General features: G+C 43.2%; 2 protein-coding genes across 2 annotated transcripts in view; both read right to left on the bottom strand.

Annotated features, from left to right (window-relative positions):
• Window positions 1–1,186, bottom strand: part of LOC109861713 — a 9,477-nt gene extending 8,291 nt beyond the window's left edge. Inside the window, exons 1-3 of the mRNA XM_020441486.1 lie at window positions 822–1,186; window positions 375–739; window positions 158–308 (exon numbers count right to left, since the gene is read on the bottom strand). Of these exons, the coding sequence (XP_020297075.1) occupies window positions 158–308; window positions 375–739; window positions 822–1,186 (881 nt within the window). The remainder of the gene's footprint in view (window positions 1–157; window positions 309–374; window positions 740–821) is intronic.
• Window positions 1,187–2,817: 1,631 nt separating this feature from the next.
• On the bottom strand, window positions 2,818–3,681 carry LOC109861712. Its single transcript, XM_020441484.1, has one exon. The coding sequence runs from the start codon at window positions 3,679–3,681 to the stop codon at window positions 2,818–2,820; it is 864 nt and encodes a 287-aa protein (XP_020297073.1).
• Window positions 3,682–13,705: the final 10,024 nt, after the last annotated feature.

Genomic DNA, 13,705 nt, shown 5'->3' with positions numbered 1-13,705 from the left:
CGGGGGGCTTGTGAGACCCTATTGTCACCTAGATCTATAAAATCTTCTGCGACTCCCGCTAGTTCTTTATCGACCAAGCTGCTAAAACCCGGCATTTGCTGCCAGGCTACACAGATGGCCGATTTTAATTATTTTCAGGTCCTTGGGCTCCACAAACATAGAGCCCAAGGATCTGAATTTCTTGAGTGCTAGAGACGGGCAGCGACATAGTATGTGCACGCTGTCCTCCTTTTCCTCGCCGCAGAATCTACAACTACTCTCTTCAACTAAGCTTAAGTTGAATAAANGTGCCTTGAAGGCCCAATGCCCTGTGAAAAGACCGATACACAAACTTTGTCTGTACTTACTCNTTGTCAGTAGTTNTTTTGTCCTACCTGGCAATGGCTGAGTCATCAGCGCCTTAACTTGGCGGCAGCTCTTCAGTATCTCCCAAGAGATCCTGTNCTCCCTTTTCAGCCAGTCCTTGATATGGTTTTTCCCTGTTGCAAAGGGAACTCCAACTATCTGACAGACTAGTTCCTCTAAGGTACTTAGTTTTGCCAGACTATCAGCCACTTTATTGCCTCGAATACCTTGGTGGCCAGGTAACCAGACAAGCGTGATGTTGTTTCGCTCGCCCAATCTGTTTAGAGTTTGCATACAGTCCCAAACCACTAAAGATTCAGTAGTGGTCTTGGCAAGAGCTCCTATGGCTGCTTTGCTATCCGTATAGATATTGATCCTCCTAGTTCTTGTCTCTCTAGAATAGGAGTCTTACACATTCCAGAATGGCCAGGACTTCCGCTTGAAAGACCGTAGCCAGTTTACCCAGAGAAAAAAACTCTCTGTGATTTGATCCTGAACAGTAGATGTCTGCTCCATAGCAGCCGTTTGCTCCAGATCTATNAGTGAACCATACATGAGTGCCTGGCTGGATCTGAAGATTTCTGTTTTTCCAGTCTGCCCTGGTGATCAAGTTTATGGAGAACGCCTTGTCCACTTGGCGTATTCTGGATATTCTGTCTTGCTTTAAGGTAAAGGAANGTTTATGAAGAAACTCGAGCTTGGTATGACTTACTCCGTAATCTCTCCACTTCTCCTGACACTTTAGTCTATATGCTGTGAGTTTGGCAGCGCTGATGATAGTCAATCTTANAGGTGGAATGCAGAGCGCCACTTCCAGCGCTTCTCTTGGTGTCGGTCTCATAGTCCCTACCGCAACCCTCAAGTAATTACCTTGTAGGCTTTTTAGTAGGTTCTTTAACTCCATCTTTTCCACTCTGGGCCACCAAACAACAGCAGCATATGTTAACCTCGGTACTAGTTTTGTATATCTATAAAGCAGTATTTAATTTAATACCCCAGGATTTTCCCATTGCTCTTCTACACGCCCAGTATAAGGCGTAGAATTTGGATCTTTTTATATCAAGATGTGTTTTCCAATTCAGTTTGGTGTCTAAGTAGACTCCCAAATATTTTACTGACTGGACGTATTCTATGTCTTCCCGCCAGAGTCTAAGCGGCTCAATGGCTTTAGGTTTGTATTTTGTAATAAAAATCATGGCTTTGGTCTTTGATAGATTAGCCCTAAGTCCTTTTAATTGACACCAGTCTTGCGTGATCTTAAGGGCTTTTCCCATAGTCTCCTTAAGTATTGAAAGAAAGTTGCCCCGCACTATAATGGCCACATCATCAGCGTAGCCAAAGGCAAGGAAACCTGTTTTCTGTAATTTATATGAAAGTTCGTCCACGACCAAACACCACAGCAGGGGGGATAAAATTTCCACCTGCGGATATCTTGTGGCGGGAAAACCATGCACGTTTGAGTCCCCATGATTAGCAATCAGAGTTCTTCCTGTTAGCATGCTTTGTGTCCAGTCTGCTAATGCGGCTGGAATGTCGTGTCTGGTCATCGCCTCTCCAATTACATCATATGAGGTGCTATCAAATGCTCCCTCAATGTCCAGGAAAACGCCCAGGGCATATCCTTTTGCCTCCAATTGCTTCTTCACCTCGCTCAGAAGGTGGTGCAAGGCAGTATCCGTGAATCTGCTCTCTCTGTAAGCATATTGGGAAGAAGCCAGTNGATATGTAAGCAAAGGTCCGTTCTTCAAGAATCCGTCGATCAGCCTCNCCAACGTCTTAAGTACGAAAGAGGTAANGCTGATCGGTCTGAAATCCATGGCTGAAATATATCCATTTCTGTCAGGCTTGGGGATAAATACCACTCTTGTACCACTCTAANCCTGAGAAACATGTCTTAGGGCTATACTTGCCCTAAAGAGTTTAGTAAGTNGACCGACTAGTACCCTCAGTTTCTTCTGAAGAAGGACGAGAGAGATACCGTCTGGTCCAGGTGCTTTATATGGGTTTAAGGTCTTAATAGCCCATTCAACTCCCTTTGGATGGACAACCTCAGCGGCTAGACGCCACTCCCTGGGTTTATATACCCTAGGCTTTGGCCGGCAAGGTTGTATGTTATANTGCGGCTGGAATGTCGTGTCTGGTCATCGCCTCTCCAATTACATCATATGAGGTGCTATCAAATGCTCCCTCAATGTCCAGGAAAACGCCCAGGGCATATCCTTTTGCCTCCAATTGCTTCTTCACCTCGCTCAGAAGGTGGTGCAAGGCAGTATCCGTGAATCTGCTCTCTCTGTAAGCATATTGGGAAGAAGCCAGTAGATATGTAAGCAAAGGTCCGTTCTTCAAGAATCCGTCGATCAGCCTCCCCAACGTCTTAAGTACGAAAGAGGTAAGGCTGATCGGTCTGAAATCCATGGCTGAAATATATCCATTTCTGTCAGGCTTGGGGATAAATACCACTCTTGTACCACTCTAACCCTGAGAAACATGTCTTAGGGCTATACTTGCCCTAAAGAGTTTAGTAAGTGGACCGACTAGTACCCTCAGTTTCTTCTGAAGAAGGACGAGAGAGATACCGTCTGGTCCAGGTGCTTTATATGGGTTTAAGGTCTTAATAGCCCATTCAACTCCCTTTGGATGGACAACCTCAGCGGCTAGACGCCACTCCCTGGGTTTATATACCCTAGGCTTTGGCCGGCAAGGTTGTATGTTATANTCAAAACCTGGGAAGTGGACTTTCATTAAATGTTTGATTGTGTCCGACGCCTCCTCAGTAACATTCCCCGTTGGAAGCTTAAGACAGCCCAGTTGGGGACGGTGATCTAAGCTGAGAATTCTGTGAAGCCTGGATGCCTCTGGGGCACTTTCAATGCTTTCGAAGACGTGTTTCCGGCTTCTGTACTTTGCTTTCTTGATTTCCTTGCTGTACTTTCGTTGGGAGCTTCTGAAAGTTTNCCAGTGTGCTGCAAGTCTGGTTGTTTTTGCCTTACTGAATTTCTTCCTCGTTTCCAACCTGAGATTTTCAAGCTCTTTGTTCCACCAGTGGATCTTTGTCACTGGGCTCCTTGGTTTTGGTGGGCAGTTTAACTCGGAAGCATTTGCAATGGCGTTCTTTAAGAAGTCCGCCGCATTTTCCAAATTATTTTTGATCTTGAAACTAGTTGGGGCCTCAACGAGCTGCGCCTTAAAATCAGCCCTAAAGCCCTTCCAGTTGGTTTTTTGTGGGTTACAAACCCAGCTGATTTGCGGTAGTTGCTGAAGAGTTAGGCGTATTTGTCTGTGATCAGAGCCAGAGGGCTTATTTGAGACCTTCCAGTCGTTCACCAGACCCGCCATCTTCTCCGTACAAACCGTGATATCAATGACTTCCTCTCTTCTGGAGTCTTCAGGAATGTTGGCTCGTTTCCTCTGGTAAGAATGGTTAGCCCTGTGCCCACTAGGAAGCCATGCAGACTCTCCCCCCGCGGGTTGATGTTTGCACTTCTCTATCCTACATGATGGGAGTTTGCATCTCAACCCAGCAAGAGTTCAAGCCCCCCGGCCTCCGCATAGGCTACCAGGGCTTTTACCTCTTTTGGTGGTGGATCGTCCGTGGAGGCGTAGGGCATATATACTGACCCTATAAGTACCTCCATGTCCTCTTCCTCGGTCAGCTTTACTCTCACCTTGATAACTGTGAGGTCCTCGCTGCTGAGCTGTGGCCGAAAGATAGCATTTAGTCCTTTAACTTCTATGCAACATCTTACTCTTTTTTCCGAGTGTGCTTTGTATAAACAGTCACATCCACTCAGACTTTATTGAACCGTTAACAATCCAAGGTTCTTGGATTAGTGCAATACTTGTATGCATCACAGCCATGCTTCTGATAAGATAACCGAGGCGCTTTTGCTGTGGTGCAAATTAATTTGGGTCATTTAGATGCCGGGAAGAGCCATTTTTAGGCAGTCTCGACATCTTCCGACGCCTTCTTCTTCTCAGTCGCCTCTCCGCGCTTCTGTCTCGCCACCTTAACGATGGCTCGGTCGAGACCGAGAAAAGGCCTGAAGCCACAGTGCTTCAAAGCTTCCAGTGCCGAGTCTCCAACCAGGCAGGAGAAGTGGGAGCTCAAGGCGACCTTACTGTACGTCTTCCTATTGACGATCCATTCATTGGTTGCCAGCCCTGTGTTCTGTTGGTTAAGGAGCTTTAGAACCTCCTCAACATCTATGTCAGGTTTCTTCACATGCACCACCCGGTGTCGCCTGGGTAGCTCACCGGGAGCACACGCAGAGGAATTCCCCTGAATTTTGCTACGGGGGAGTGGACCTTAAGCCATTCCGTCGACTCTTTAGTGGCGCATACTACAATGAGTACGCCATCCCTTTCCCAGAAAACGGTGAAGGTGGGGGCTTTGTCATTTTCGGACATGCCGAAAATGAGAGTCTTGATCAGTTTCCTGATCTCATCCGCCTCATCGGTTTCTATCTTCTTGTCAGGGTAGCCCTCCAGTACGAGGGCCATCCTAATCAGTCCTATTGTTGCCTGTGCATACGACCCCTCATTTTTGGGTCTCTTGCCCTGGCAATTTTTTAAGGAGCTGGGAGTAGTGTGCTCCGGCCTGGCGCGCTTTGCCGCGCCACCCAAAGCCCGCCCACCCACAGCTCCACCTTTTGAGCAAAAAGCTGCGGGGGTAGAGGGGGCTTTAGTGGCCCCACTTTCTCCGGCTAGCATCTGTTTATTATAATGGCGCCTAGCGGCCCCGCTATATCTTATGCGGTATTTTGGGGCTTCTGAGCCCGCTCCCGCACTACAAGATTCCTTTGGGCGTTCACCTCCAGAGAAGGCTTCGCCCTTGAGGACTGATTTGGGGGTAATTGTATTTTCTTTTTCGAACTCCATTTTGTTCCCACGAGTATCGCGGTCGCGCGGACTCACCCAGCCAGAGTTGCGAATGGCTAAAGCTTGGCTCCGTACTCCTGGATTTCGCCCGGTATCCAGAAGACACCGTTCACGACGCAACTTTCTTTGCGCCACGCAGCTTTCGACACGGTCGCTCACACCTTACCTTGAAGGATTCCTCTTAGTTGGTCACAGACGTTGATCTCTGAGCGGATAACCACCGCCCGCGACCTTAAGCCCCACCACCCGCTTTGGCGCGAGAGCCCACAGCCCCCGAGGACACCAGATGCTCACTTTCTGTGGTCAATTGTTGTCCCGTCAGATTACACTTCCATTGTGACGGCACGACCAGGCAGATCCGCCAGCGTCCAGACAGGAGCTGACAATCAATGCCCGGCCACGCCGCCACCAGCACATGCTGGAAACAAAATAACGTACCGTGTAGTTACTGCAAGGCGGCCAGACCACGTGCGCACCGAGCGCTCCGCAAGCCTCGAGCTCCCGCCTCGGAGTGTAAACCGTTTCCACCTACAAGGTGGAAACCCGTTCGGGGAAAAGTTTTAAGTTTACTATAATATAATAATGTATATACAAAAACTACAAATGTTTATATTCCTTTTTTAGAAAAATTAAAAAAACTTAAAATATAAAGTGTGTGATACTCTAAGGAACAAAATAGAAAGTGTGTGATACTCTAAAACCTTACTTTTTCAAAACAAAGTAAAAACCGGCGCCAAGTACACGCACAACACTTATTGTATTTAAATTAAATTATTTTTTAATTTATACTCTAAAAACTTCTTTCTCTATAAAACTTGTTTTACAACATTTATATATTACAAAACATTCTTCCTCTAAAAACCCGTTTTATACAAAAAAAGTGATATCACAAAGTAGCACCAAGTAAATTTTGTACGTTCCTTTTGTACATTATATATCCTAATCTAAGTATACCTAACTATTTTGTTAAATTTTCGTTACGGAAAAAATTTTGAAAGAAAGAATTGTCTGGGCCTATTAAATTAACAAAAGGATTTGTAGTGAACCTTGTCACCCGAGGCCCCGAAGCCTATCGAAGAAGACAAGGTGACACAGCAGCAGGACGAAGGACAGAATTCACCAGAATTTTTGTCTCCGAAGTCGGAATCAGGAGAGGAACAAACGTGAGAGGAACGAGTGAGGACCAATAGACCTGAAAGAAAGACGGTTTTATTATAGTTAGCGTTAGTTTGTTAAGACTCGTAAGTAGCAACGTAACCAGCGGAACTTCAAGTCCAACAATTATTTTAGTTTTGCTTTGTATGTATATGTAAGTTTTGTTTTAGTTTTATTTTATGCTTACCTGTGTAGGGGGTTGGCGGCTGGTCGTACGTACCTGAAAAATAAGAAAGTTTCGGTTAAAGTTTATTTTTGTTAATGGTAAGCGTGTTTTGGGTAAAAACATTAATGCAATGTAACGTAGGTATTAAGGAGTAAAATACGTACCGTTCCACCACACAAACAAGGTTAACACATACACGTAATAATAGCTCTTAAGGACAAAGTAGAGATCACACTACACAAACACTAAAAAACAACACTTAAGGAAAAAAAGACATACCACAAAGTTTACACATGCAAACACTGTCCAAACACACAAAAAGAATTCCTTAAAACACACATAGAAATTATACATATACAGACACACACGTACATCAAGACACTCCATAAAAGCTCATTCATACACCATACACTCCACAGACATACATAGTACTTATACACACACACTCAGCCCTTAAAGCACACTTATACATAACAGGGGTAATAATAAACACATACATTAAGGGAAATCACACACGGCAGACACATCACACACACCCATGCATGCTACACACACGAATAAAAATCCTTATACCCGACATTTAGCCCATACCACAATTACACGAATGTCAACATTAACAAACCATTTATACACTAAACTATTACCACACGACACACCCACACACACACCCAAAATTTCGCCTTAAGGTGAAACTGTTACCGAGATAACAGGGGCGAAAGGAGCACTACTTCGCGCCGGCGTAGGAGAAGCGAGCGCGAAGAAGGCGTGCGACGCCGTCAGGACAGTCTGATACGAACTATCGTGCCGTACGGACGTGTGTCGCGACGAGCACGGTCTTAAAATAGTTTGTGCGGCTCAAAGTGCGAATAAACGCAATATTAAGTAGTATCCTGTATGTTAAGGAACGATTAGTGTAAGAAACATTTAATAAAAGATATATATATACTATAAATACCTGAAAAACACTGTGTCGAGTTGTGTTCGTTCTCGCCCGTCCATCCTGGATCCTGAGATCTCGTGGCAGCATCCTTGGATCTGAAACACAGGATAAAACCTTGACGCTTGGAGGATAAAGTGTCTGGCGACCGTGGCACATCATTATCGTGAGTACCCGACTAATTGTAAGACTAACCCCGGTCACAACCTAACAAGTAAACCCAGCAAAAGTTTACTTTCCGTGAAAAATAAAAAAAAACAAAAAGAAAAATTTTGTCAAAATGAAAAATATTTAATGCAAAAAAACTTGGCGTGGCTGCACCAAAAATTTATTTATAGACAGATGTTACGTCCTGGAGACTCCACGGTCCCTTTTTTTTGCGACGCGACGCGCCAACGCATAGCAAACCCTTTTTTTTAAATAATAAAAAGCAATAAATAACTCGAACGGATCTCCTATCGTCTGGAAACTTAGATTCCAGACGATAGGAGAGCAAACGGAAATCATATCGGCACCCAAAAAGATAACCTGCGCCTGGTATAAACCTGAAATTTTATGATAAAGCAAGAAAAATTTAGGTAAATATGCATTTTAGGTCACACATCTCCGATTTTGATGTGTTTCAGATATGTTGTAGGGCAGGTCATACCGAGTAATTATGTGAAAAAATTTCGTGGAAAACGGCCTTGGTTTAGCAGATATGGCAGTTCAAAGTTTTGGAACAATATTAGTATTTTTGTTCTTTTCGTTCGCGTTTGAAGCGTGTAAGCAGGGGGGCTGTGCCCTTCTTGCACCCCCCCCCAGAACCTAACCTAACCTAACCTCTAAAAGAAGCTTTTCACAAGAACCTAATGTAATTGGAAATCGTTATTTTTTTCCGAGGGGGGTTACGACTTCCGATTACATTCGCTTCTTGTGAAAAGTCGGTACTTGATTTTCGAGGAGGAGAGCACGGGGAGAGACGAAGCCCCTTTCGGAGGTTATGTTAGGTTAGGTTTTGGAGGAAAGTGCAGAGAGGGCGCAGCCCCCCCTGCCTACGCGCTTCAAACGCGAACAAAATGTACGTGATACCGAAAAATAAGAATTCATTCGTGAAACTTCTTTCTCTTGTAACTTTTTAACAAACAACGACCCCTGCCTAAAACCTTCACATTATTACTCGGGACAATGACCTACACAACATATATAAAAATTATTGAAATAGGAGGTCGCTCCCCTAAACTTAACTGTTCGTAATAACAGCTTGTAATATCTAGAATAAAGCATTAAAATTCTGAAACTTCAAATTGCCATATCTCCTAAACTAAGGCCGTCCCCCACAAAATTTTTCCACACAATCACTCAGTATGACCTGCCCTACAACATATCTGAAGCGCAAAGAAATCGGTGATGTGTGACCTAAAATGCATAATTACCAAAATTTATTAGTTAAACACTCCGAGCAGCTTTCCAAACAAACCCGGATATTTCTAAATCATGAAAAACACTGCTTATAAAAATTAGAGCCGCCGGCGCAAATAGAAACTCCGGCGCTACGAGCAATTTTATTATAAGCAAATAGCAAAGGATCTATGTGGCGTGATCGGAAAAAAACAACACTTTCCCTTTTCCCTTCTCCGAAAAATCGAACAAACCGACCAAGGCAAGAAATCGTCGCCGATTGGAAATCACACCAAGTTTACCCGACGACTAATTAACAAATAGGAACCAGCGAGGCCCAACCGAGTTTTCCGATTAGAAGAAACTCGGTGAGCACTCGCTGACTCAAAAAGGTATATAAGACGGGACTCTCGAGGCTGGAATCAGAAAAACCTGCTGATTTCCCCGGGAGTGCCGCAGCTAATTCGCGACGAATCAGTCAAGAGCCGCTTATCTTAGAAAATCGAGTGTGCCGTGGTGGAACAATTTTGAAAAGTAAAGTTCGGTGCAGTGAGTGCCAAAGTCGGGACACCAAAGCCGCACCGGTTCAAAGCGACCCGCCGCCGATCATCCAGCAGCTAAGCCGCACGGGGGCTACGAGACTCAGCAGCATCCAGTCGCGATCATCTAAGTAGTAAGTCCACATCATTATTTATACGGAGGTTCCACTTCTCGCAAACATAACAGCTGCCGTCGTGACTGATTTTCGGAGAGATCGAGAAAAACGGTTAAAATAAACGAATAGATAAACGTGCTCAAAAATTCGATTTCTTTGGATGGGCTACTCGCGGTGTGCAACCGTCTCGAGTGGCAGCCGAAATTTTTTGGAAAGGCTACTCGCGATGTGTAACCGTCTTGGGTGATAGCCGAAATTTTTGGAAGAGCTACTCGTGGTGTGTAGCCGTCTCGGGTGGCAGCCAAATATTTTTCTTCATTTTTTTCCCACGTAGGAAACAAGGCTCAACATCTCCAAAAACTATTGCAAAGCCAAGAAAATACAATAACAAAAAAAATACAATAACATAAATTGAGTGTAATTGCATAAAATCGTTTAAGTGGAACCCCGGCAGAGAACTTCGCGAACGGGTAAAAAGGCCCAGCGCTACCGACGCAACATAAAATTGCGACGAGCGGCAGCGCTCGCGCTAAACAAAGCGGAGCCGACCAGGCCCATTGACGCCACCCCTCCCGCAACGATAGAAAACGATAGCAACAACGACAATAAAATAAGAAACCCAAGCGATACACATACAACTTCATCGCACGCACACCCACTGACACACTTGCACGTAGACACCTCTCACGCACAAAATAATAATAACAATGATCACGCACACGTAGAAACACACACAGACACACATACACACGACGATTCGTGGTATGAAGCTCCCTCCTATTCACCTGTAACCCCCGATCTTCCCGCAGACGCTTAATCCTCCCCTGCTTCTTCCGTGAACAATCCACCGCCTTCACCCCCTTGCTCCCCCTCTCCAACGCACTCCGAGCTCTTTTGCCCCGCAGAAAATCCCGCGGATCTGCAATCCGCGCCGCCACCTCCACCCCCTCCTCGCTCTCTTTCCACATCCGGACAAGAACCCGCGGACGATGAATCTTTTGATTCCTCACGACCAACCACCCCACCGCTCGACCCTAAATTCCACCATTTCCTCAAATTAGCCTCCGTTTACCGAAAAGCAGATCCAAAAAAAATCCCCTTTGTAATTGATCTTTTAAAAATAGATTCTTCTGATCTCTTTCCCTTAATATCTACTACTCCATCCAGAAAACTCCTCTCTGTCAAATTCCCGTACCTAGATGACATCCGCTTAGTTCCAGTCCGTCATTTTTATTCCATATTTTCCCCAAGTTCCGCTGAAATCCACGAGATAATAGAAATTGATTTAGAATAATTTCTATAGCTAAATCACGAATCGGCGTCTTACACATGCACCCGACACACTTACATTTGTAAAATTCCGCCGGAGGACCTTCACACACACTCTCGCGACACACATACATATATATATATTCCCTCTCTCTCTAGCCTCCGAGCGATGACCCTCCGATTTATTGTAAAATTCGCAATATCACATCCATCCACACGACAACACACCTAACACAAAAAGATTTGTAACAGTAAACACCTTTAATGAATAAATTAATATGTTTTATATCCGATTATTTTGATTAAATCGACCTCTCATCCTCCGCATCCTCAATTGATCGCACGGTCTCGTCCTTAGTCCGTAGAATTAAATCTCTAGACTTAAAAAGAAACCGACAAGCGGGGTCTCATAGGATAGAGTAAGAGCGGCATGCGCCGTTGACCTGTTCGTGAGAGCACACAAACTCGCTTGACTCTGCCGCAGCGGGATCGCCAACCTGCTATGCGGAAACAGAGAAACGACAGCTCTTTGTTACTCCACCATAGCCCGACCGTAACCGTGGACCAGGACGTAACACAGACATATTTTACATGTGCACATGTAAGTATCAGACTGCCGTGCATATAAAAATTTCAATTCATTATATTTGAGGTGCAGACGCGCCAAGTTTTTTTGAAGTAAATATTTTTCATTTTAACAAAATTTTATCTTTTTGATTTTTTTTTGTTTTTCACGGAAAGTAAAGTTTTGCTGGGTCTACTTGTTAGTTTCACTACAAATCCTTTTGTTAATTTAATAGACCCAGACAATTCTTTCTTTCAAAATTTTTTCCGTAACAAAAACTTAACAAAGTAGTTATGTATATCTAAATTAGGATAATAATGTACAAAAGTAACGCACAAAATTTACTTGGTGCTACATTGTAATATCACTTTTTTTGTATAAAACGGGTTTTTAGAGGAAGAATGTTATGTAATATATAAATGTTGTAAAACAGGTATTATAGAGAAAGAAGTTTTTGGAGTATAANTAAAAAAATAATTTAATTTAAATACAATACGTGTTGTGCGTGTACTTGGCGCCTGTTTTTACCTTTTTTTGGAAAGGTAAGTTTTACTTTTCTACTTCAGAAATTTAAAGTATGCAGTATGTAGCTAGTTCGAGCCACGTTTCATACCAGTTTCTTACAAAAAGTTATATTAGAGATATTACCGGAGCAAAAAAATTTTTTTTTCGTTTTTTGAATTAATTTTTTATTCCAAAATTTATCATACATTGAAAATTTCTAGTCTATAGTTATTTCGTGCCAAGTTTCAACCGAGGTTATTAAATAAAGTTATACCGGAGGTGTTGTCGGCGCAAAACAATTTTTCTATCCGCAATCTCTGAATTATGTTTTTATATAAAAGTAGTATAAATTGTAAGTTTGTAGGTTGTAAGTATTTTGTACCAACTTTCAAAATAGTTTATTAAAACAAGTTGTATCGGAGGTGTTGTGCCGGCGCAAAATCACCAGCCGAAAAATTATCGAAGAAACATTGTCGAAGCGATCGGTACTATCGGAGGTGTTGTCGGAGGGAAAAAACTTTTTCAATATTATTACAAAATACAAAATGTGTGATATTTCGAAAAACTTACCTTTTTTAAAAAAAAGTAAAAACACGCACAACCTAACACGTATTGTATTTAAATAAAAAATTAAAATTAATAAACAAAAGGATTTTTCGAGCTCCGGAGTTTTAAATTAATGAATGATATAAATTTGGTTGTAGGAGCCGATTACAGAATGTTGTGCAGAGAATGTGCTTTTAAACATATATATATATATATATATATATATATATGTGTGTGTGTGTATACACATTTATACGTCAAAATAATTTTTTTTCTTCCATGTAGGATGCTGGATTTGCATCACATATATATGAAAGACCCCATAGATCTCCCTAATTTTAAAATAGTGCGAAAAATATTCCTCCGCCAGGAGTCGAACCTAGAATCTCCGCCTTTCCGGGCTGTCGCCTTCTCTGTTAGGCAAGACAAATTTTAAGTGCCTCGGTATCCATTATCGAGGAGCTTTGCGAGGCGGGAGTGATTATAAAGTGAATCGTTGCTCAGCGAACATTGACAGTTTCGTTTGCGCGCGATGAGCGTCAACAAGTTCGATTTGCCGTTGCAACGTCGCGGTTACATGTACAATGGTGGAGAACATTTTCGAATACTTAATTTGCGGAATTACGTGCGCAACAACGCTTTCTGTGTATCCGCGTCATCGTCGACCGAATACGATGCAAAGGAGCGTGCGATAACTCGTTTGACCAAACCGCGAAACAATTCCGACGTCGCGACCAAGATCTACGTAGACAACGCTTTCTCGCGAGCGTTCGATGCCGCAGTTATCCTGGGCGCAAACGAGGACGCTCTCAACCACTACGACGAACTTTATAGCAAAAGTTAAGGAAACTGTGGATAATCTGCGAGATAGCTCCACGACTGCTTTGTCGCGCGCTGAGGCGACGGAAGAGCGGTTGTCGAACTTGGAGAAAAGCGCGAGACATTTTGTCAATCAACGCGAGTTCGACGATCTTAAAAAATACAAGGAACAGTCAAGCAAAGAACTGAGCGAGACCGTTGAGCATCTGCGAACAAACGCGGGATATAGTTCTGAATGGCTCCTGCTTTCGATCGATCTGAAATTTTGCACAAAAATAGTGTTCGATAGAACAAACAAAACGCGCGTAATTCCCATTTCGGGAAATGAAAAACAAATTTAAAAAAATAATAAAAACTATATCGACTAAAATCGATTGTACGTGTATTTCAGAATGATTCTTTTTCTTGATTAATCTGAAATTTCTTGATTAATCTGAAATTTTGCACAAAAATAATGTTCAATAAGACAAATAAAACGCGCGTAAT

Source organism: Pseudomyrmex gracilis, unplaced genomic scaffold, assembly GCF_002006095.1.
Source record: "Pseudomyrmex gracilis isolate BER0280 unplaced genomic scaffold, ASM200609v1 scaffold_946, whole genome shotgun sequence".
Lineage (NCBI taxonomy): Eukaryota > Metazoa > Arthropoda > Insecta > Hymenoptera > Formicidae > Pseudomyrmex > Pseudomyrmex gracilis.
This window is presented reverse-complemented; position numbering and strand designations above follow the sequence as displayed.